Source organism: Procambarus clarkii, chromosome 5 (genome assembly GCF_040958095.1).
Source record: "Procambarus clarkii isolate CNS0578487 chromosome 5, FALCON_Pclarkii_2.0, whole genome shotgun sequence".
Lineage (NCBI taxonomy): Eukaryota > Metazoa > Arthropoda > Malacostraca > Decapoda > Cambaridae > Procambarus > Procambarus clarkii.
In genome coordinates, this window is record NC_091154.1 from 56,530,939 (window position 1) to 56,554,258 (window position 23,320).

Sequence of the window (23,320 nt, forward strand, 5' to 3'; positions counted from 1 at the left end):
ACGGGCTGGGTTCAGTAGTGTTTTACCAAAAACACTGTTCGTCAGTAATTTGAAGAGTGTTTTCCTATCGTTACTGGTGGAAGCATTTCTATTGTTAACGTTGGTGTTAACAAATTCTGCCATAAAATCAGACTGGTGGAACTCATAAATGGCATGAATAGCCCCTACTTCAAGACCTATCTCAATAAATAACTGTAAGAGGTGTAGAGATATGAAATAATGTTTCTTTGGGAGATGATCCCCTACCAACTTGTTGTTTTTTTGGGGGAGGTGTGTGATGTTGTTTGTTTCCAGAAGTCCCCTACTAAATGGTGAGATATCCTCCATACTTATTCCCCTATGGTGTAAACAAAGGGGTAGATCGTCTGTTAGTCTAGCTATTTCAGGTCTCACATGTTTGGTGTCAATTAATAGCCAGTACCCTTTGTTAGAAGAGAATGGCTGTTCTGTCATTATCTTCCCTTCGCTAATGAAGGAGTTCATCTCATCAGATGACAACCTTCTTAGACCACCATAGGGTAATTTCTTAGTCATACAACTCCCGTAAAGGGAGTTGAAGTCTAGGTATAGTAAGAAAGAAGACCTATCCTCCTGGGGGTTAAAAGATGGGTTGACATAGCGGTTGTTAGCTCTGGCATAACTCCTAACTGCAGTTGTAAAACCCCCTCGTATGTTTTGTGATATGAGATTGTGCAACGTCACATCTGCACTTAACTCCAACGATATTTTGCTACTTTTCAAGAAGCAATCATAGGAGTAGCCTGGAAGGCTACAGTAGTGAGTCATCTCTAAGGAAAATATATCATTTAGAATTACTCTATGGTGAGTAAAAATGTCAGCCAGTAAACCGACATCACACCTTAAATAAACAAGGAGATAATCCTTTAATGACTCATATCCCGTAGCCTCCCATACTAATTTAGAATGTCTATATTCTTCCAAAGTGATGGATGATTTGTTTAGGGAGCTGTAAAACATTTCAATAGGGGGGAGTGTTGCATCATTAAAGCAGCTGATTTTTGTGGCATATTCATAAGGGAAAAACTGCTTACCCTTTAAGAGTAGGTGGTGACTCTCTTCGGGTAAACCTTCTATCATTGAGTGAGTGAATGTTAAGGGACTGCCTGAATCAATGTGGGTTTTTGCTAGGGACGAAAGACTGCCCGTAATAAAAGCCAGTGAATCAAGAAATTTAAGGTTGCCTATTTCTACCTTAAGATATTTAGTCCCCTGCCTCATGAGGATATTGCTCTTAATATTTGAACCCATGGCAAACTCCCTCAAAATTAAGCCCATGTCATAAGACATATTGTGGGCAATTAGGACTAAACTCTCTAGAGCATTCTTGTGGCGGAGGTTGCAGTAATTACATAGAGCTCCAATATAATTGAGTTTTTTCCTAAGGTGATCATGATGTTGAACCTTGAAATTGGTGGGTGTAAATACCGCCTCACAAAACTGACAGTGAGTCTGTCTCCTAAAATGAACCATATCCTCAAGAGACATGTCTATTTCATATTTGGGTAGGGTGGATCTGATTATTTCCCATTTGGTGGCAACTCGCTCCATGAAATGAGTGACGCTGTCCCCCCCAAAATAAGTAAATTTATCAATGACGGAGTGGTTCCTATCAACAATTATATAGCTGTATGCTATAGGCCTATGTATGGCTGTAACAGAACCTAGACAATCCTCAGTGCTTAGGACACTCTCGAAATCGAAATAAGCTACATGGGAAGGGGGGTAACCTTTCCCTGTATTTTTAAAATGAAGGGTGTCCCCCTCCTGGGGATAAATCATTTTCTGCGTGATGTCGCAGGAAACAGAATGGTGAGACAGCTCACTAGAATTTTGATATTCAGAAAGACAGCTTCTACAGAAGACTGTCTTTCGCCTGTGGCTGCGGGTAAAGTTCCGTAAAAATTTATTTAAGTCTTTAATAAGACTTACATGAGACTCCCCCAATAATAATAATGGAACTATGTCTGAGTACTGTCTGCTACCACGACGACAAAGAGAGACGTGATAGGCACCGTCTGTATGTTTGTGAATTGAATACAAAAAAATGGAGAGTTTATTCCTATTTTCCAATTTAGAGATATCCTCCCATGAGAGAGGGAAAGATAATTGCTCGTATTTGACCATTTTCCTAACCCTAGAGTGAGACTCTACAAGTCTTCCTATACGTTTCCATTTCCATCCTTGTTGTGACGCCCGAAAAGCGGCAATGCATTGAATAATGCATGTTCCATTGTTACCATTTGGGTTTGGGTTGAAGACCTCGTGTCGGCCCCTTAAAAAGGGGGGATAAGGGACATAATCCCCCAAAACTGACCTTACACTACCATTACAGATAACGATTTTGAGGAAATCAACATTAAATAATATAAAACCACTCCCCTCTGTTTCTGAAAGGAGATCCTCCAGACGTGTAATCATATAACCCACCCAACTATCAATAAGATCACCCACCTCCTCAAGAGTTACCAGCCTAGCAGGTGTCGTTATGAAGTGTTCCCTATAGTCATCATCTTCTGTGAGACGTTGCTTTAAAAGTGTAACCTTCACTTCAAGGAGGATTTTGAATGATGAAGTAAAATTGCCATGACCCCCCAGAGAATTCATGTAATTCTCTATTTCGTTAGAGAATAGTTCTCTAAAGTTGCTTAGAAGACCTACAGGATCTGTGGCAAAGGCTGGGGGGATGGAATATTCCATTCTAGTAAAGAGATCGCCCAGGGCCCCCACCCTATTAATTAAGTGAGGGATGTCTATAACATCCTCCCCTTCTGAGGAATTTCCATCTCTATCTCGATTGTTGTCATGGGGTCTAAGACCACTAGGACCTGCCTGAGGGATGTCACCACCACCACCACCACCATCATCATCACCACCATCACCATCATCACTCATCTCTTCCTCCCCCCCCATTTTCAAAGGGCTGTCTACCCCCGCCACCACCTAAGGGGCTATTGTTACGTTGGGCTTTGGGGTGAAGTTCCTCTCCTACCTGCCCCTGAGATGTCTTTACCTGCCTCTGAAGCACCCCTGAAAAATAATTATAATAATTATAATAAATAATAATAATAATAATAATAATAATAATAACAATAATAATAATATTAATAGTAAAAGGCAACACCCATCACACTCTACTAAACCCCATGACATAACGCCTCAAGAAAGCTTCTTAAGATAATAAAACTGGAGAGAGGGTTTATTCACTCACCTTGGGGACATGATTGTAGATGTTCAGAGGTCAAGTGCTCACACAAAGTGACCCCACAACTGCTGCAGGTGAAAGTGGGGTGAGGCTTCGAGGTGACGCTACCACATATGAGGCATACAAAACCACTCTCTCCGGTAGGCCGGTGATGTTTACCTCCTAACAAGGAAATAACTCATAAATATACACACTCTCACTCACACAGCCCCCACACCCCCATGAAGATAGGGGAAACCATCTCAATATTTCTCATTTGAAATAAATACGAATAAATAAATAAATAAGGGCTTACCTCCACCACAGGTTCTCCTGTGAACTCCACTAGATTGAACACACACAGCTTCCCCACAGCGGAGGCAGCAATAAGTTGTATGCACGAATTGTGGTGATGAGCTCCAACCACAAATGTTGCAAATATCACCTGGGAGTGACATTATCCCCCACTCCTAGGAAAAAAAAATATATAAAATAAATAATTATATATTCTCTCCCACTCAAAACACCCCTCTTTCTCTTATATATATTTATATATATATATATATATATATATATATATATATATATATATATATATATATATATATATATATATATATATATTCTCCCTCTCTCAAAACACCCCTACTCTCTCTTATATATATATATATATATATATATATATATATATATATATATATATATATATATATATATATATATCATTTATGAGGAAAATATGGAGGAGTGTACTTCTGCCACAGACGACCAACTTAATATTTTTCATCAACCGGCGAGAATATTTGTAGCAGGATTTAGCAATTCTGGGAAAACTAGCCTGGTGGTAAATTTATGTGTTAAATACCACGGGAAATTCTCAAAAATTATAGTGTCAACTGCAAATAATACTGATCATCCTATTTCAAAGAACCCCATTTTGCAAAAAAAGGTTACTCTCTCCCAAGGGCTGATTAACCCTTTAGAGTATAAGAATCCTTTTTCAAATGAGTCAGTTTTGTATATAATTGATGACTTATACCTGGAAGCCATTCAGAGTCCAATTATAGCCAATATCTTCACCCGAGGCAGACACGATAATATTTCTGTAATTCTAATTAGTCAAAATTTGTTTCCCCAGGGGAAATATGCTAGGACAATAACTCTGAATTGTACCCATTATATATTAATGAAGCAGAGAGACATAACCCAACTTGAAATTTTAAGTGGACAGTTATATGGGCGGAAAACTATTAATAATTTCGTCGAAATATACCGACGGGCAATATCCCAGAGAGAGTATGGCTATTTATTGGTTGATCGGACAGTTCCTGAGACATTACAACTACGAACGGGGGTTGTCAATGAAGACCAGTGTGAAATTGTTTATCATATGTGAACAAAACAAAAAACAAAAAAATGCCTTTAACGACGCAGAAACGGTCAATTCTTACCTCCATCTACAATGACATTTCTACCCCGGGTGGTTTCACAGGATCAATTCAAAAATTGTATAAGGCTGCCAGACTTAAAGACACCAGCATCAGTATTGCAGATGTGAGGGAATTTCTCCGTGGGGAACGATCTTACACATTACACAGAAGAAATTTAGTTAGATTTCCTCGGCGAAAAATATTAGCTCCTAAACCCCCGCACCATAATTGCCTGTGATTTGGGAGACTTTTGTAGTTTACAAAAATACAATAGTGGTGTAAAATATATTTTGATTTGTGTCGATGTTTATTCTCGCCTAATGCAGACTCAAACTTTAAAAACAAAAAATTCAACGGATGTGGTAGCTGCCCTAAAGAAGGTGTTAGAGGAAACCTCTCAGTTTCACGGGGGTAAGACGAATATTCACCGACCGAGGTAGAGAATTTTACAACAGGACTGTTCAAAATTATCTGAATAAGAAAAATATTAAGTTATATAGTGTATTTTCGGAAATGAAATCTAGTATAGTGGAGCGGGCCATCAAAACTTTAAAACATAAACTGTATCATTATATGACCCAGGCTAATTCTTTACAATACATTCACATCCTTCCAAAAGTTGTGAATGTATACAACCACACTTTCCACAGAATACTAAAAAATACTCCACATGCCATCCATAAGTTGCAAAACATTGAAGATATACGAAGACAGTTTAAGGTCATGTATTTAAACAATGACCACCCCATAACTTCCATCAGTCCACAACTGCAGGTTGGGCAGTATGTACGACTAGCAAAGCGAAGGAATACATTTCACAAGGGCTTTTGGCCCAAAAATACAGAAGAAATATTTCAAGTGTCTCATATCGATAGAACACAACCAATTCCAACCTATAAAGTCAAAGATTTAACCAACGAGCCGATCAGTGGTATGTTTTATGAGCAAGAATTGATTTCAACAACGCTTCCAGACTATTTCCCCATAACGATATTACAGTCTAGGAAGACATCGAAAGGACACAGAGAATATTTCGTCAAGTGGAGAGGGTACCCAGATTCCAGCAATTGCTGGATTAAAGCTCAAGACATCGTCAAATTTTGAAAAAAAAAAAATGACAGTTCATCAGGACTCTCTCGTAGAGAAACACCATCAACTGTTATTTTTATTAAACAATTTATCACCCAAGAAGCGGAATAAACTAATCAAGGCTTTAAAACGACAGGAAATTGAATCAATTTGTGAAATTTTTGCCAATTTTCTGAAACGAAACATCCCAGTTCAACCTCAGATAATTAATGGACTACAGAGGTATCAGAAAGACATTCGTTCTGTGGCGCGTAAGAAAACTCCATTGTACAAAAAGAAAATCATTTTAACCTCTAGGAGAGGTGGTGCTATATTGGCAGCTCTGTTACCTTTGGCTGTATCGTTAATTTCCTCTCTAATTAAGTAATTACGTAAGAAGAGAAAAAAATGGTGAAAGAATATTGCCTAGTACCACGACTCGTTGCCGAAAAATATTTATTTAATAAAAACGAGAGTACTCCATCGCCTCTTAATGAGGTGGCTCCACCCTCTTCCACCAGTGGTAGAGGTGGAAATAAGTCCTTCTCTTTAAAAAACGAAAGCAAATGGGGCAATTCGGCTAATAATGTTGGTGGCGGCTGTAAGCACCTTGGCTGTGACTCTAGCGGTGGTGATGATGGCGTGGGGGGAGTGGACACTCCCCCCACACCCCCTCCAGCAACAACAACTTGTGGACGGTGTTGCCACGGTAGCTCCTTTGAACGATATAGCCCTACCAGACAGGGGGGACTGGTCAGACAACCTTTAAAAGATATTGCCCGCCCCCCCCCCCCCCGCAGCGCCGGCCGCCGCGCAGGTGCCCGCCGCCGCGGGCTTCTTTCAACAAAAAAACACGGGACAGGTGCGACCGTCGCCCTTTAAAAAAACAAATAAAAAAAAGGATACATTCCATTTTACCGCCTGAGATGCGGGTAGCTGTTGCTGGGACCACTCGCCACAAAGCCACCACCACCACACCCCAAAACCCAAGTCTGGACAACTTAATAAATGTGTATTTTAAAATAGGGGAAATTCCCCACGTCAAAACATTATTGAACATGTTTGAACAAAACAGTCAACAGGTGGTAGGGGATAGTCGCGGGAATTTATTAAAGCCTGTGCAAAATTTAAATATTTTAGATATAATTAAAACTATAGCCTTTACTAAGGGGCAATTTAGGACGGGTGACAAGGCAGATGTAAGGATTTTACTGAAGGTGGCTGGTGTAGACCCATCCTTTATACGTAATTCTCGCGCCAGATCACAGTTAAAAGGGGGTAGGGGTATCCATAGGAGGCCCCATTGGGAACCGTATTGAAAAAAACCTATATGAAGCACATCTTAAACGACTTTATATTCAGTTGTGTATCCACCATGGAGAGAGCTTCTACCCCCCCTGCGGCAGTAGAGGAGGGAGAAAAATCTCCCCTATTGAAGCGTTTGGTTGCTACTCAACGTTACTACAAGTTTGTCGAACACAAAAGTAGATTGATATATGCCTTATGGGATTGTTATGACCGTCTTGTGTTGAGTGCTCCCCCAGAACGGTTTTTTAAGTCATTTGGAGAAACGGTGAAAAGGTATGAGGAGTATTCATCTCAGGAGATCCAGACAGAGATTTGGCAGATGGAAAAATTAACCTTCCAACATCGTGATATGATTACAGCCTTTGAGTCTGGGCGGAGTGTCTATGGGCACATAAGGTGATCTCTACCCCACACCCCTTCACCCCTCTCCCCCCAGGTGGGTCACAGGTGTATTTAAAGGTCGCCCACCGCCGCTCCTGGAACACTATACTACAGTTGACGACGACGAGCTCCCCGCACCCGCCCTCTCACCATGTCTCTGGCTTGTATCAGGACCGTCAGCGACGATATCACTGACTCCCACGCCTTTGGGGTGGGGGACGTCATAATCTACGACCTGGCAGCTGCTGTTGTGCGACCCTATGGACTGGCTTCCGTCATCTGGAAGACGTTCTCCTACGCCCGTGTGGAACGTGAAGGACTGGGTAATGCCAATAGGGCAATAATTCGTTGTCGGTCTACCCCGGGGGACATTGTTGTGAAGATAGCCCCTCTCCCCTCCGACGGACAAGATCTCATAGAGGAGCCCGTCCTTTACTTCAGGCCCACTTTTGTGGGGTTGATTTCTGCATTCGGGGCAGGAGCCCCCTTCGAGTCAAACCCAATAGCCCAGGAACAAGTGCAGACTTCCGCCGACACTCACTACGTCACTAACGTCACCCTGGATACCGCCAAGAACCGCAGGTACTGGCTCAAGATGTGCCTAACAAAGGTGGGCAATTTAATGGCGGCAACCCCAACCATGACTCGACTAGTGGTACCCTACGGCTTAGGGGCTTCCCGCGACGGTATGGTCAACTGGCACAAGGACATTGGACCCATGCTGCTGTCTCTTCATCAAGAACTCGCCAAAGTCAACAAAGAGTTAGTCATCCTCAAACGACCTGCCGCTGTTACCCCATCAGTGGCACCCCTCCCGTTCGACGACCCAAGTGCTGATAATCTTACTATAACGCTCGACGCCGTGGTGGGAGAGGGTGGTACCACACCAAGAACCTCTTCTCGTTCTACTCCTCCAGCACCACCAGCCACACCCAGGAAGAAGAAACACTCTCAGGAATACGGCTCCACCTCCACCGCCACCTCTCCACCGCCCCCTACAACGTCAACCTCAGTTAAACGGAGGATTGAGCCACTCCTCGACTTTGAAACGGGGGCGAATCGCCGTATCGACTCCATCCTCGATGGAGAGTCGCAGGAAATATTCCTGTTATCCTCCCCCCCGAAAAAACAACGAAAGCTGTAACCACCACTCCAGTAAAGAAGATGAGGTAGTGGCAGCTACAGTAGCCCCGGCGGAAGCAGCAGTGGAGGTAGCAGCAGCCAGCAGTAGTAGTAGCGAGGGGGGAGTGGTTAATCACTATTCTTAAAAAATGTGTGGGAATCTTCACCTGTTGTAGTTCTTTAAGTAGTTTAATAAAATAAAATATAAGTTATGTTGTTTATTTTCTCCCTTCTTACAAAAACCCATCCCCTGTATATTGGCCTTTCAGTACATAACGGGACAATGGGGGAAGAACATTACATATATCTTACCAGTCTCGATCAAGGAGATATTTACAACAACACGAGTTCAGCATTTACAAACACCATCCCAACACTACATTTAAACCCTTCCATTAAACATGAAGTGGCTTTAGTCAACATACTCCTCCCCAGGCGAATTAATGCCATCATCAAAGATGAGGAGGACTCTGGTATAGATATCTATGCCACTTTTAAACGTGGAACTCTTTCTAAGAGTCCAGAACACCTCATATACACCTTCCACCCAAAAACCAACATATTATCAAGAAACATCAAATTCATTACAGACGTGGTTAGTCGACAAATAACAACCGACATGCAGCTTAGCTTTAGGGATGATTTCAAAATATACTTCTCAGATAAAGAACCAATCCTCACCTATGACCAATCTGTAGAGAGGGTATTACTAGCTTCAACTCTTAACAGTGGAAGTACTGGCTCATTAAATTCTCTCAGCTTTCAATTTAAACACAGAATAGCTAATGTACTTGGTTTTGACAGCAGTCGCAAATACACCATTTATCGAGCAAAAACAGATGACATTACGTCAGCCTCCAAGACTGTGGCCTTATCGCCCCCAGACATTGACGGGGGTTGTGACTATTTACTCATTTATAGTGACGTCATCGAGCCTGAACGATGACTAGAATATGAGTCAGAATATCATGACTCATATTCTAGAGGGGCTCACCCTCTAGTGTACAAAACATTAAACACTAACACGTTGGAGAAAGTAAGCATTAAAATAACAGATCAGTTTGGTCGAATGGTTAGTTTTGAAGATGGGAGGTCGGTTACGGCGGTCTTACATATCCGCCCTAAGGTATAGCAACATATATATAAAGAAGTGTTTAGCCTCGACTTAGGTTATTATAGGAAGAGACCTCAGAATGCGAATACCGTTCCACCCACCCTCCCAGGGGGAGTTCGGGGAGATATTCGCACCTCCCCCTAGGAGACATGGGATGAGAGGGGGGGCGATGAATGACATACGCACATTCCAAGCGCCTTATCTCAGATCTGGTGGAGGTTTCTTTGGGACCTTGGCTGGTATTGCTCGACGGGCCATACCATTTTTCATGAAAGCTGTAACACCTAGCGCCATCGATTTTGGGAAAAATGTCCTTGGTGATTTAAGCCGTGGTAAACGGGATGTAAAAAGTGCTCTGAGAACTCACGGTATTGATGCTCTTAAGAGTGTGGGAATGAAATTGGTAATGGGAGGTAAAATTAAAAGACTCTCTAGGCGAAAAAATAAAAATAAAAAATGTAAACGAGGCCTTGGGTATAAAAATGATGTGTTTTCGCTAACGTAAGCAGTCATACTTCAACTTTCGGAGGGATCATGGGGGAGCCTAGCGGAGCTGGGGTGAAAATACCACTAGAATATTATAGTTCCAGTATTATTGACCAATTTCCTAGAAGTAACAGAATACGTAATGTGGAGAGTTCAATTGCCTCTACGCAGCAAATAGACGTTCAACCTGTCAACCTCCCCATTAATCAACGTTTGCGGGATAATTACTTAGAATTCCGCATCCCTGGAACCCAGGGCGCCTTCTTAGATCTAGCTAATATTGTTATAGATTTTAAGGTATCTTTAACGAAAGATGACGATACCACAAAATTGGAAGAGGATGACCATGTGGAATTTGTGAATGGGTTGTCAAATACCATGTTTAAAGGTGTTCAGGTGTTTTTAGGAGAGCAGGTAGTTGAAACAAATACTAATTTTAATTATTGGTCGTTTATTAAATTAATTACCTCCATGCCTCCATCAAAAATGTCTTCCTTGGGGAGAATTGGAGGCTTTCGTAGGGACTGGAGAGATGACGACGGTATAATCACTAATGAGTTTACAAATACTTATTTTACTGGAGCAACCGCCAAGGATAAAAAATTTATGGGTGATTTAAAAAGTAAAGGTTTGTCGATGTGTTTCCCCCTCCTATTGGATATATCAACCCTAGACCAATACATATTAGATAATATAGATATGCGACTAAGATTGGAGCTCTCCCCCCATGCCTGGGTCCTAAATACAAGCGTGGACGATGGCTCTAAGTATCGCCTGCATATGGATTATGCTAAGTTATGGGTGACGCGGGTGTTCCCCTACCCAAATGCTTACCTGGCCTTAAACAGCTCACTGTTAGCATCCCCCGACCCCATAACCTATACTTTCAATAGAACCATTTCTAAAACATATGTTCTAGCAGGGAATCAAACTAGTCTCTTAATTGATCAACCATGGGCGCAAGTAATTCCACACAAGATATACATGATAATCGTTCCAATGAATTATTTCGCCGGTCTTCACCAAGGTAATGGATTATATTTTGAAAATGCAAAGCTGAAAAGTATTGCTATGTATTTGAACAATAATGCAATTTACCGAATTGGTGGCGATTTCGATAACCATTATTCCCGCCTTTATTATGAAACTTTGAAGACATTAGGCTTAGAGCGTGATTCACTACTGGCCTATGACTCTTTTAATAAGGGAAGATCAATATTCGCCTTTGACTTAACCACCATTCAAACAAAAGATTCCCTCCCTGTGGAGAAATCTGGCAACTTGCGTATGGAGCTTGAATTTGGTGGCGGTGTTACATATAACAGGCTGGTTTTACTGTTTGGGGAAACGACCGGGGTACTATCCATCGATGGGCAGAGAACTGTTCTGTGTGACGTGCGAGCGTAAAAAAACATAATGAATTGTTATGATATAAATATTAATTTAAAAAATAATCTAGGGGATCGAACACTCTACCTAGGTTGTTATAATGCTGATGAGATAGAACATTTAAATATATCTTCAAGAAAACCTATTGATTTCATAACTAATATTTTACCTTCAAATAGCAGAATCACTATGGGACATTGGGTAGGAATTTATGTTGATAAAGTTAATCATCGGATGTTTTTTTTTGATAGTTATGCAATATCGCCAGTTACTTACGGACGTCATTTTCAAGGATTTATTAAAACTAACAAAATAAGAAAGGTGTTTGGAATGCGCTACAGACTCCAGAGTGATTTTACTCTCGCCTGTGGACTGTATTGCGTCATGTTCGTTCATAGGGTGAGCCACCTGGGGTTGCCTTCAACAGTACACTACTTACATAATGTATTTTCAAGCATTACTTTAAAATTAAATGATAAACGAGCCCTTGCTTATGCAAGACGATATTTTCCTATGAAACATCATTGTGTTAGGACATTTTGTAGAGGTATAGGGGTTGGTTCTTATAGGTGGTGTAGAGAATATTTTTGTTAGCTAGGCAACCTACCTAACAAGGGGTGTAGCCTCCTATAAAAACCCCTCTCCCCCACCCACCCCCCTCAGAAGACTGTCTTCCTCCTACGAAATGGGAGGTGTCTCTCAAAAAACACCTGCGGGGAAGATTGAAGTCCTTGAAGGACCTGGTTAGTATTACCCTATCTTTCTGCTAATAGATTTATATTTTATGTTTTATTTCCCTCAATAAAAAAAGTTTGTATATCCTCTATTTCACCTCTTATGTTTTTCTCCAGTGCAGTTCTTGGGACCCGTCCACATTTGTAGAGTAGTAATTCTACGTGGGGGGTCTGCCCCAAACAAGATGCTGTTACGTAGTCTAATTGACGACGCCTGCTGTAGAGGACACAAGGCCGCTCCTGCAGGGGGAGAGGTATGTACTAGTTGTTCTTAGAGAAAAATATAATATTTTTCTAATAAAATATATAATTATATAAAAAACCTTTAATCACTATAAATTATTTCCCCCATCTCTTTCCAGAACACTTCCGATGAGAGAGAGGAGGAAACTCAGCCAAAAGGTGTCCACCCAACTCACCCCACCCCCCCAAGAGAGGGGGGGGATGGGGCTCAAGACCTTCCCCCACTCTTCACTGATGAGGAATCGTCACAATTCTACTCAGACGAGGATGGGGGAGTGGGATAGGGAGGGGAGGGGTAGAGCTGTAGTAAGTGAAATATGGCAAGAGCACTCTGTAAACTACAATTATTAACTAACATAATTACTTATACATTTTGTAGTTTTTACCAAATAAAGCATTTAATAAATTATTTGATGTTTTTTTTTAACCTTTGGGGGAGGGGGAGGATTTATAATTTAATACTCCTTAAATACTCCCATATAAGGGAGGGGCCATTCAGACTTGTTCGAATATATATATATCCTTAATTAGTCCTATATATTTATAATGAGTGTAGTGTTTAAACGGAGATGACACAGTGTAAGTGAAATGTGGAGGGGGCACACCGTAGACTACAATTTGAGGTGGGTCTATCTGTCACCCCGCTTCTGATTCCTTTTGTCCGATAAGTGGGCCTATCTGGCTCCCCGCCTCTGATTCCATTGTATGATAAGTACCCCCCATTGTTTGTTAAGTGCGCCTATCTGGCTCAGATTATACTACTGCCATGTGATGCCCTGCCTGGAATACAGTAGCCATGTGATGCTCCGCCTGTACTACAGTAGCCATGTGATACCCCGCCTGGACTACAGTAGCCATGTGATGCCCCGCCTGGACTACAGTAGCCATGTGAAGCCCCGCCTGGACTACAGTAGCCATGTGATGCTCCGCCTGGACTACAGTAGCCATGTGATGCCCCGCCTGGACTACAGTAGCCATGTGAAGCCCCGCCTGGACTACAGTAGCCATGTGATGCTCCGCCTGGACTACAGTAGCCATGTGGTGCCCCGCCTGGACTACAGCAGCTATGTGATGCCCCGCCTGGACTACAGTAGCCATATGATTCCCCGCCTGGACTACAGCAGCGATGTGATGCCCTGCCTGGACTACAGCAGCCATGAGATGCCCTGCCTGGACTACAGTAGTCATATGATGCCCTGCCTGGACTTCAGTAGCCATGTGATGCCCTGCCTGGACTACAGTAGCCATGTGATGCCCCGCCTGGTCTACAGTAGCCATGTGATGCCCTGCCTGGACTACAGTGGCCATGTGATGCCCCGCCTGGACTACAGTAGCCATGTGATGCCCTGCCTGGACTACAGTGGCCATGTGATGCTCCGTCTGGACTACAGTAGCCATATGATGCCCTGCCTGGACTTCAGTAGCCATATGATGCCCCGCTTGGACTACAGTAGCCATATGATGCCCCGCCTGGACTACAGCAGCCATATGATGCCCCGCCTGGACTACAGTAGCCATATGATGCCCCGCCTGGACTGCAGTAGCCATATGATGCCCCGCCTGGACTACAGCAGCCATATGATGCCCCGCCTGGACTACAGTAGCCATGTGATGCCCTGCCTGGACTTCAGTAGCCATGTGATGCCCCGCCTGGACTTCAGTAGCCATGTGATGCCCCGCCTGGACTATAGTAGCCATGTGATGCCCTGCCTGGACTACAGTAGCCATATGATGCCCCGCCTGGACTACAGTAGCCATGTGATGCCCCGCCTGGACTACAGTAGCCATATGATGCCCCGCCTGGACTACAGTAGCCATATGATGCCCCGCCTGGACTACAGTAGCCATATGATGCCCCGCCTGGACTACAGTAGCCATATGATGCCCCGCCTGGACTACAGCAGCCATATGATGCCCCGCCTGGACTAAAGTAGCCATGTGATGCCCCGCCTGGACTTCAGTAGCCATATGATGCCCCGCCTGGACTACAGCAGCCATGTGATGCCCCGCCTGGACTTCAGTAGCCATGTGATGCTCCGCCTGGACTACAGTAGCCGTGTGATGCCCCGCCTGTACTACAGTAGCCATGTGATGCCCTGCCTGGACTACAGTAGCCATGTGATGCCCTGCCTGGACTACAGCAGCCATGTGATGCCCCGCCTGGACTTCAGTCGCCAAATGATGCCCTGCCTGGACTACAGCAGCCATGTGATGCCCCGCCTGGACTTCAGTCGCCAAATGATGCCCCGCCTGGACTACAGCAGCCATGTGATGCCCTGCCTGGACTACAGTAGCCATATGATGCCCCGCCTGGACTACAGTAGCCATATGATGCCCCGCCTGGACTACAGCAGCCATATGATGCCCCGCCTGGACTAAAGTAGCCATGTGATGCCCCGCCTGGACTTCAGTAGCCATATGATGCCCCGCCTGGACTACAGCAGCCATGTGATGCCCTGCCTGGACTAAAGTAGCCATATGATGCCCCGCCTGGACTACAGCAGCCATGTGATGCCCTGCCTGGACTAAAGTAGCCATGTGATGCCCTGCCTGGACTACAGCAGCCATATGATGCCCCGCCTGGACTACAGTAGCCATGAGATGCCCTGCCTGGACTACAGCAGCCATATGATGCCCCGCCTGGACTACAGTAGCCATGTGATGCCCTGCCTGGACTACAGTAGCCATGTGATGCCCCGCCTGGACTACAGTAGCCATGTGATGCCCTGCCTGGACTACAGTAGCCATGTGATGCCCTGCCTGGACTACAGCAGCCATGTGATGCCCCGCCTGGACTTCAGTCGCCAAATGATGCCCCGCCTGGACTACAGCAGCCATGTGATGCCCCGCCTGGACTTCAGTAGCCATGTGTTGCCCCGCCTGGACTAAAGTAGCCATGTGATGCCCCGCCTGGACTTCAGTAGCCATGTCATGCCCCGCCTGGACTACAGTAGCCATGTGATGCCCCGCCTGGACTACAGTAGCCGTGTGATGCCCCACTTGGACTACAGAAGCCATGTGATGCCCCGCCTGGACTACAGTAGCCATGTGATGCCCTGCCTGGACTACAGTAGCCATGTGATGCCCTGCCTGGACTACAGTAGCCATGTGATGCCCCGCATGGACTACAGTAGCCATGTGATGCTCCGCCTGGACTACAGTAGCCATGTGATGCCCCGCCTGGACTACAGTAACCATGTGATGCCCCGCCTGGACTACAGTAGCCATGTGATGCCCTGCCTGGACTACAGTAGCCATGTGATGCCCCGCCTGGACTACAGTAGCCATGTGATGCTCCGCCTGGACTATAGTAGCCATGTGATGCCCCGCCTGGACTACAGTAGCCATGTGATGCTCCGCCTGGACTACAGTAGCCATGTGATGCCCCGCCTGGACTACAGTAGCCATGTGATGCTCCGCCTGGACTACAGTAGCCATGTGATGCCCCGCCTGGACTACAGTAACCATGTGATGCTCCGCCTGGACTACAGTAGCCATGTGATGCCCCGCCTGGACTACAGTAGCCATGTGATGCCCTGCCTGGACTACAGTAGCCATGTGATGCCCCGCCTGGACTACAGTAGCCATGTGATGCCCTGCCTGGACTACAGTAGCCATGTGATGCCCCGCCTGGACTACAGTAGCCATGTGATGCCCCGCCTGGACTACAGTAGCTATGTGATGCCCTGCCTGAACTTCAGTAGCCATGTGATGCCCCGCCTGGACTACAGTAGCCATGTGATGCCCTGCCTGGACTACAGTAGCCATGTGATGCCCCGCCTGGACTACAGTAGCTATGTGATGCCCTGCCTGGACTTCAGTAGCCATGTGTTACCCCGCCTGGACTACAGTAGCCATGTGATGCCCTGCCTGGACTACAGTAGCCATGTGATGCCACGCCTGGACTACATGCAGTAGCCATGTGATGCCCTGCCTGGACTTCAGTAGCCATGTGATGCCCCGCCTGGACTACAGTAGCCATGTGATGCTCCGCCTGGACTACAGTAGCCATGTGATGCCCTGCCTGGACTACAGTAGCCATGTGATGCCCCGCCTGGACTACAGTAGCCATGTGATGCCCTGCCTGGACTACAGTAGCCATGTGATGCCCTGCCTGGACTTCAGTAGCCTTGTGATGCCCCACCTGGACTACAGTAGCCATGTGATGCCCCACTTGGACTACAGTAGCCATGTGATGCCCCGCCTGGACTACAGTAGCCATGTGATGCCCTGCCTGGACTTCAGTAGCCATGTGAGGCCCCGCCTGGACTACAGTAGCCATGTGATGCCCCGCCTGGACTACAGTAGCCATGTGATGCCCCGCCTGGACTACAGTAGCCTTGTGATGCCCCACTTGGACTACAGTAGCCATGTGATGCCCTGCCTGGACTACAGTAGCCATGAGATGCCCCGACCGGAGTACAGTAGCCACGAGATGCCCCGACTGGAGTACAGTAGCCATGAGATGCCCCGACTGGAGTACAGTAGCCACGAGATGCCCCTCCTGGACTACAGTAGCCATGTGATGCTCCCGCCTGGACTACAGTAGCCATGTGATGGCCCGCCATGACTACAGTAGCCATGGCATGCCCCAATTGGACTACAGTAGGCATGTGATGCCCCGGTTGGACTACAGTAGCTAAGCATGAAGGCGTCACAAACATGGGCGACTGTCATCCCAGAACAAAGTCAACTGTCATGTAAGGAAACACTGAGAGCTTCAACACCAACAACTGTGTACAGAGAACATTAAGGCTGGACTCACTGACACTCATATTACTGAACAAATATAAACTGATAACGCTGACCACTTCACAAGAGGCAGCAGTTTTATGATTACTTTGGAGGTGATTGTTCGTTGTTATGTGTAATAATACACGAAACTACCTGTCCACCGAGGCCGTAAAGCTCAAAATGGTCTTCAGGAAGTCTATTAGGATCCATAACAAGCCCCCGGCTTCCTGTCCTAGCCCTGACCCTAAATTGTTGACTCAGGTCATATATAACGTGGAAACTTTGACTGTTCCTGACTGGTCTGATGCATAAAGTGGCCACTTGGTTGGTGGTCTTTGCTTAAGGTGGTCGTAGACTGGACGAGCATTTAATGTAACTGTAAACTGGCTGTCAAGATGATTACTGGCTGTACTGCTTTATTTCTTTATAGTTTGCAGTAATGAGCTCTAGTCATAAAGTTTGTCGTTAGGTTGTTAATGGTAATGTGTTTAATTGGTTAACATCATTATCTCCTGCACCGTTACCAGTGACCACTGTTATCCTGCAGGCCCTGGTGGCGGGAGTCGTTAGTGGTGACCAGGTGCTGGTGTTGGCCGCCCTCGCCCTGGGTGCTGACACCTCCGTCACGGTGGAGGGCCGTATTACCCAAGAGCCACTCTGCATGTTGAGCGTGGCTGCTGGGAGGGGTCACACTCACCTGGTGCCTCACCTGCTGGCGGCGGGACTCCCCGTGGAGGGTTCAGGGGAGTCCTCCCTCACACCTTTACACTGGGCGGCTGGCAGCGGTCATGACCAGGTGGTGAGGCAGCTGCTCAGCGCCCAGGCTCACCTGCAGGCCAGGGGTCTTGATGGTGAGAACCACAACACATGCTGCAGTATGTTGTATTATGAAGAGTTTAAGCATGTTTGTGTATGTTGTATGTAAGCCTCAACATAACCGGTGTTACAGGTGTGACCGCACTACATGTGGCAGCGCAGCATGGTCATGAGTCGTGTGTGGTGACGCTACTTGGTGCCGGCGCTGACCCTGACTCTCGGGCCGACGATGGTCGGTCACCACTGCACTATGCTGCCGAAGGTAACCACACAGGTGTTGTGCAGGTGCTGCTGACAGCTGCCGGGTGTGACCGTCATGCTGTAAACAAGCGCAGGAAGACAGCACTACACGAGGCAGCGAGGGGCGGAGGTCTGGAGGCAACACAGTGCTTGGTGGCGGCCGGCCTCGACCCTCGCGCCAGGAACATGGAGGGACACACACCTCTGGACGTGGCGAGGCTGGCGGGTCGTGACCGTGTGGAGTGGTGGCTGAGGAAGCTGCCTCGCCCCCACCCTGCTGCTGGGACACCCACGCTGCCTCGCCCCCACCCTGCTGCTGGGACACCCACGCTGCCTCGCCCCCACCCTGCTGCTGGGACACCCACGCTGCCTCGCCCCCACCCTGCTGCTGGGACACCCACGCTGCCTCGCCCCCACTCTGCTGCTGGGACACCCACGCTGCCTCGCCCCCACCCTGCTGCTGGGACACCCACGCTGCCTCGCCCCCACTCTGCTGCTGGGACACCCACGCTGCCTCGCCCCCACTCTGCTGCTGGGACACCCACGCTGCCTCGCCCCCACCCTGCTGCTGGGACACCCACGCTGCACTTAGTGGTAAGTACTCTTGCGGAAGAATCAACACCCAACACCAGCACACTCTGGCACCCACTGTTCTTAACTCTGGCGGCCACTGTTCTTAACTTTGGTGGCCACTGTTCTTAACTCTGGCACCCACTGTTCTTAACATTGGTGGCCACTGTTCTTAACTCTGGCACCCACTGTTCTTAACTCTGGCCGCCACTGTTCTTAACTCTGGCCACCACTGTTCTTAACTCTGGCACCCACTGTTCTTAACTCTGGCCGCCACTGTTCTTAACTCTGGCCACCACTGTTCTTAACTCTGGCCGCCACTGTTCTTAACTCTGGCCACCACTGTTCTTAACTCTTGCCGCCACTGTTCTTAACTCTGGCCACCACTGTTCTTAACTCTGGCCGCCACTGTTCTTAACTCTGGCGGCCACTGTTCTTAACTCTTGCCGCCACTGTTCTTAACTCTGGCACCCACTGTTCTTAACTCTGGCGGCAACTGTTCTTAACTCTGGCCGCCACTGTTCTTAACTCTGGCCGCCACTGTTCTTAACTCTGGCACCCACTGTTCTTAACTCTGGCACCCACTGTTCTTAACTCTGGCTGCCACTGTTCTTAACTCTAGCCGCCACTGTTCTTAACTCTGGCCGCCACTGTTCTTATCTCTGGCGGCAACTGTTCTTAACTCTGGCCGCCACTGTTCTTAACTCTGGCGGCAACTGTTCTTATCTCTGGTGGCACCTGTTCTTAACTCTAGCAGCAACTGTTCTTAACTCTGGCATCCACTGTTCTTAACTCTGGCGGTAACTGTTCTTAGCTCTGGCAGCCACTGTTCTTAACTGGGGCGGCCACTGATCTTAACTCTGGCTGCTACTGTTCTTAACTCTTGCAGCCACTGTTCTTAACTCTGGCGGCCACTGTTCTTAACTCTGGCGGCAACTGTTCTTAACTCCGGCAGCCACTGTTCTTTCCTCTGGCGGCCACTGTTCTTGACTCTGGCAGCCACTGTTCTTAACTCTGGCGGCAACTGTTCTTAACTCTGGTGGCAACTGTTCTTAACTCAGGCAGCAACTGTTCTTAACTCTGGCAGCCACTGTTCTTAACTCTGGCGGTAACTGTTCTTAGCTCTGGCAGTCACTGTTCTTAACTCTGGCGGCCACTGTTCTTAACTCTGGTGGACCCTGTTCTTAAATCGGTCGGCCACTGTTCTTAACTCTGGCGGCCACTGTTTTTAACTCTGGCAGTAACTGTTCTTAACTCTGGCCGCCACTGTTCTTAACTCTGGCCACCACTGTTCTTAACTCTGGCCGCCACTGTTTTTAACTCTGGCCGCCACTGTTCTTAACTCTGGCAGCCACTGTTGTTAACTCTGGCGGCAAATGTTCTTCACTCTGGCGGCCACTGTTCTTCACTCTGGCGGCTACTATTCTTAACTCTGGCGGCCACTTTTCTTAACTCTGACAGTCACTGTTCTTTACTCTGGAGGCAACTGTTCTTAACCTTCGCGGTTCTGTTCTTAACTCTAGCAGCAACTGTTCTAAACTCTGGCAGTCACTGTTGTTAACTCTGGCAGCCAGTGTTCTTCACTCTGGCAGTCACTGTTCTTATCTCTGGCGGTAACTGTTCCTAAATCTGGCAGCCACTGTTCCTAATTCTGGCGGCAACTGTTCTTAACTCCGGCAGCCACTGTTCTTAACTCTAGCGGCAACTGTTCTTAACTCTGGCGTCCACTGTTCTTAACTCTGGCAGCCACTGTTCTTAACTCTGGCAGCCACTGTTCTTTACTCTGGCGACCCCTGTTCCTAACTCTGACAGCCACTGTTCTTAACTCTGGCAACCACTGTTCTTAACTCTGGCGGCCACTGTTTTTAACTCTGGCGGCCACTGTTCTTAACTCTGGCGGCTACTGTTCTTAACTCTGGCAGCCACTGTTCTTAACTCTGGTGGCCACTGTTCTTAACTCAGGCGGAAACTGTTCTTAACTCTGGCCGCCACTGTTCTTAACTCTGGCCGCCACTGTTCTTAACTCTGGCCGCCACTGTTCTTAACTCTGGCCGCCACTGTTCTTAAGTCTGGCCGCCACTGTTTTTAACTCTGGCCGCCATTGTTCATAACTCTGGCCGCCACTGTTCTTAACTCTGGCCACCACTGTTCTTAACTCTAGCCGCCACTGTTCTTAACTCTGGCCACCACTGTTCTTAACTCGAGCCGCCACTGTTCTTAACTGTGGCGGCCACTGTTCTTAACTCTGGCCGCCACTGTTCTTAACTCTGGCGGCAACTGTTCTTAACTCTGGCCGCCACTGTTCTTAACTCTGGCGGCAACTGTTCTTAACTCTGGCCGCCACTGTTCTTAACTCTGGCGGAAACTGTTCTTAACTCTGGCCGCCACTGTTCTTATCTCTGGTGGCAACTGTTCTTAACTCTGGCAGTCACTGTTCTTCACTCTGGTGGCATCTGTTCTTAACTCTGGCCGCCACTGTTCTTAACTCTGGCGGCAACTGTTCTTAACTCTGGTGGCAACTGTTCTTAACTCTAGCACCAACTGTTCTTAACTCTGGCAGCCACTGTTCTTAACTCTGGCGGTAACTGTTCTTAGCTCTGGCAGCCACTGTGTTTAACTGGGGCGGCCACTGATCTTAACTCTGGCTGCTACTGTTCTTAACTCTGGCAGCCACTGTTCTTAACTCTGGCGGCCACTGTTCTTAACTCTGGCAGCAACTGTTCTTAACTCCGGCAGCCACTGTTCTTTCCTCTGGCGGCCACTGTTCTTAACTCTGGCAGCCACTGTTCTTAACTCTGGCGGCAACTGTTCTTAACTCTGGTGGCAACTGTTCTTAACTCAGGCAGCAACTGTTCTTAACTCTGGCAGCCACTGTTCTTAACTCTGGCGGTAACTGTTCTTAGCTCTGGCAGCCACTGTTCTTAACTCTGGCGGACACTGTTCTTAACTCTGGCGGCCACTGTTTTTATCTCTGGCAGTAACTGTTCTTAACTCTGGCTGCCACTGTTCTTAACTCTGCCGGCAACTGTTCTTAACTCTGGCAGCCACTGTTCTTAATTCAGGCAGCCACTGTTCTTTACTCTGGCGACCACTGTTCCTAACTCTGACAGCCACTGTTCTTAACTCTGGCAGCCACTGTTCTTAACTCTGGCGGCCACTGTTCTTAACTCTGGCAGCCACTGTTCCTAACTCTGGCGGCCACTGTTCTTAACTCTGGCGGCCACTGTTCTTAACTCTGGCGGCTACTGTTCTTAACTATTGGAGCCACTGTTCTTAACTCTGGCGGCCACTATTCTTAACTCTGGCGGCCACTATTCTTAACTCTGGTACCCACTGTTCATAACTGGCGGCCACTGTTCTTAACTCTGGCGGCCACTGTTCTTAAATCTGGCGGCCACTGTTATTAACTCTGGCGGCACCAGTTCTTAACTCTAACGGCAACTGTTCTTAACTCTGGCAGTCACTGTTCTTAACTCTGGCCGCCACTGTTCTTAACTCTGGCCGCCACTGTTCTTACCTCTGGCCGCCACTGTTCTTAACTCAGGCCGCCACTGTTCTTAACTCTGGCTACCACTGTTCTTAACTCTGGCCACCACTGTTCTTAACTCTGGCCGCCACTGTTCTTAACTCTGGCTGCCACTGTTCTTAACTCTGGCCGCCACTGTTCTTAACTCTGGCCGACACTGTTCTTAACTCTGGCCGCCACTGTTCTAAACTCTGGCCACCACTGTTCTTAACTCTGGCCACCACTGTTCTTATCTCTGGCCGCCACTGTTCTTATCTCTGGCCGCCACTGTTCCTAACTCTGGCCGCCACTGTTCTTAACTCTGGCCGCCACTGTTCTTAACTCTGGCCACCACTGTTCTTAACTCTGGCCACCACTGTTCTTAACTCTGGCAACCACTGTTCTTAACTCTGGCCACCACTGTTCTTAACTCTGGCCACCACTGTTCTTAACTCTGGCAACCACTGTTCTTAACTCTGGCCACCACTGTTTTTAACTCTGGCCGCCACTGTTCTTAACTCTGGCGGCCACTGTTCTTAACTCTGGCGGCAACTGTTCTTAACTCTGGATGCCACTGTTCTTAACTCTGGCCGCCACTGTTCTTAACTCTGGGGGCAACTGTTCTTAACTCTGGTGGCAACTGTTCTTTACTCTGGCGGCCACTGTTCTTAACTCTGGCGGCAACTGTTCCTAACTCGTAGGGGCCTCGTAGCCTGGTGGACAGCGCACAGGACTCGTAATTCTGTGGCGCGGGTTCGATTCCCGCACAAAGCAGAAACAAATGGGCAAAGTTTCTTTCACCCTGAATGCCCCTTTTACCTAGCAGTAAATAGGTACCTGGGTGTTAGTCAGCTGTCAAGGGCTGCGTCCTGGGGGTGGAGGCCTGGTCGAGGACCGGGCCGCAAGGACACTAAAAAGCCCCGAAATCATCTCAAGATAACCTTAAGTTAACTCTGTCAGCCAGTGCTCTTAACTCTG

The 23,320-nt window shown here is 47.0% G+C and overlaps 1 protein-coding gene and 2 long non-coding RNA genes across 7 annotated transcripts in view; 2 read left to right on the plus strand and 1 right to left on the minus strand.

Moving 5' to 3' along the window:
- Window positions 1-23,320, plus strand: part of LOC123752204 (serine/threonine-protein phosphatase 6 regulatory ankyrin repeat subunit C-like) — a 726,197-nt gene that overhangs the window by 513,262 nt on the left and 189,615 nt on the right. For all 5 annotated transcript variants that reach the window (XM_069302518.1, XM_069302504.1, XM_069302511.1 and 2 more), the window contains exons 3-4: window positions 17,759-18,062; window positions 18,161-18,861. In XM_069302518.1, coding sequence (XP_069158619.1) covers window positions 17,759-18,062; window positions 18,161-18,861 — 1,005 coding nt within the window. The remainder of the gene's footprint in view (window positions 1-17,758; window positions 18,063-18,160; window positions 18,862-23,320) is intronic.
- Window positions 2,904-3,690, minus strand: LOC138351019 (uncharacterized). Its single transcript, XR_011222319.1, has 3 exons — window positions 3,519-3,690; window positions 3,230-3,385; window positions 2,904-3,048 (listed from the first exon to the last, which is right to left on the minus strand). It is a non-coding gene; the product is annotated as an uncharacterized lncRNA (long non-coding RNA).
- Window positions 11,673-12,772, plus strand: LOC138351027 (uncharacterized). Its single transcript, XR_011222327.1, has 3 exons — window positions 11,673-12,243; window positions 12,352-12,488; window positions 12,597-12,772. It is a non-coding gene; the product is annotated as an uncharacterized lncRNA (long non-coding RNA).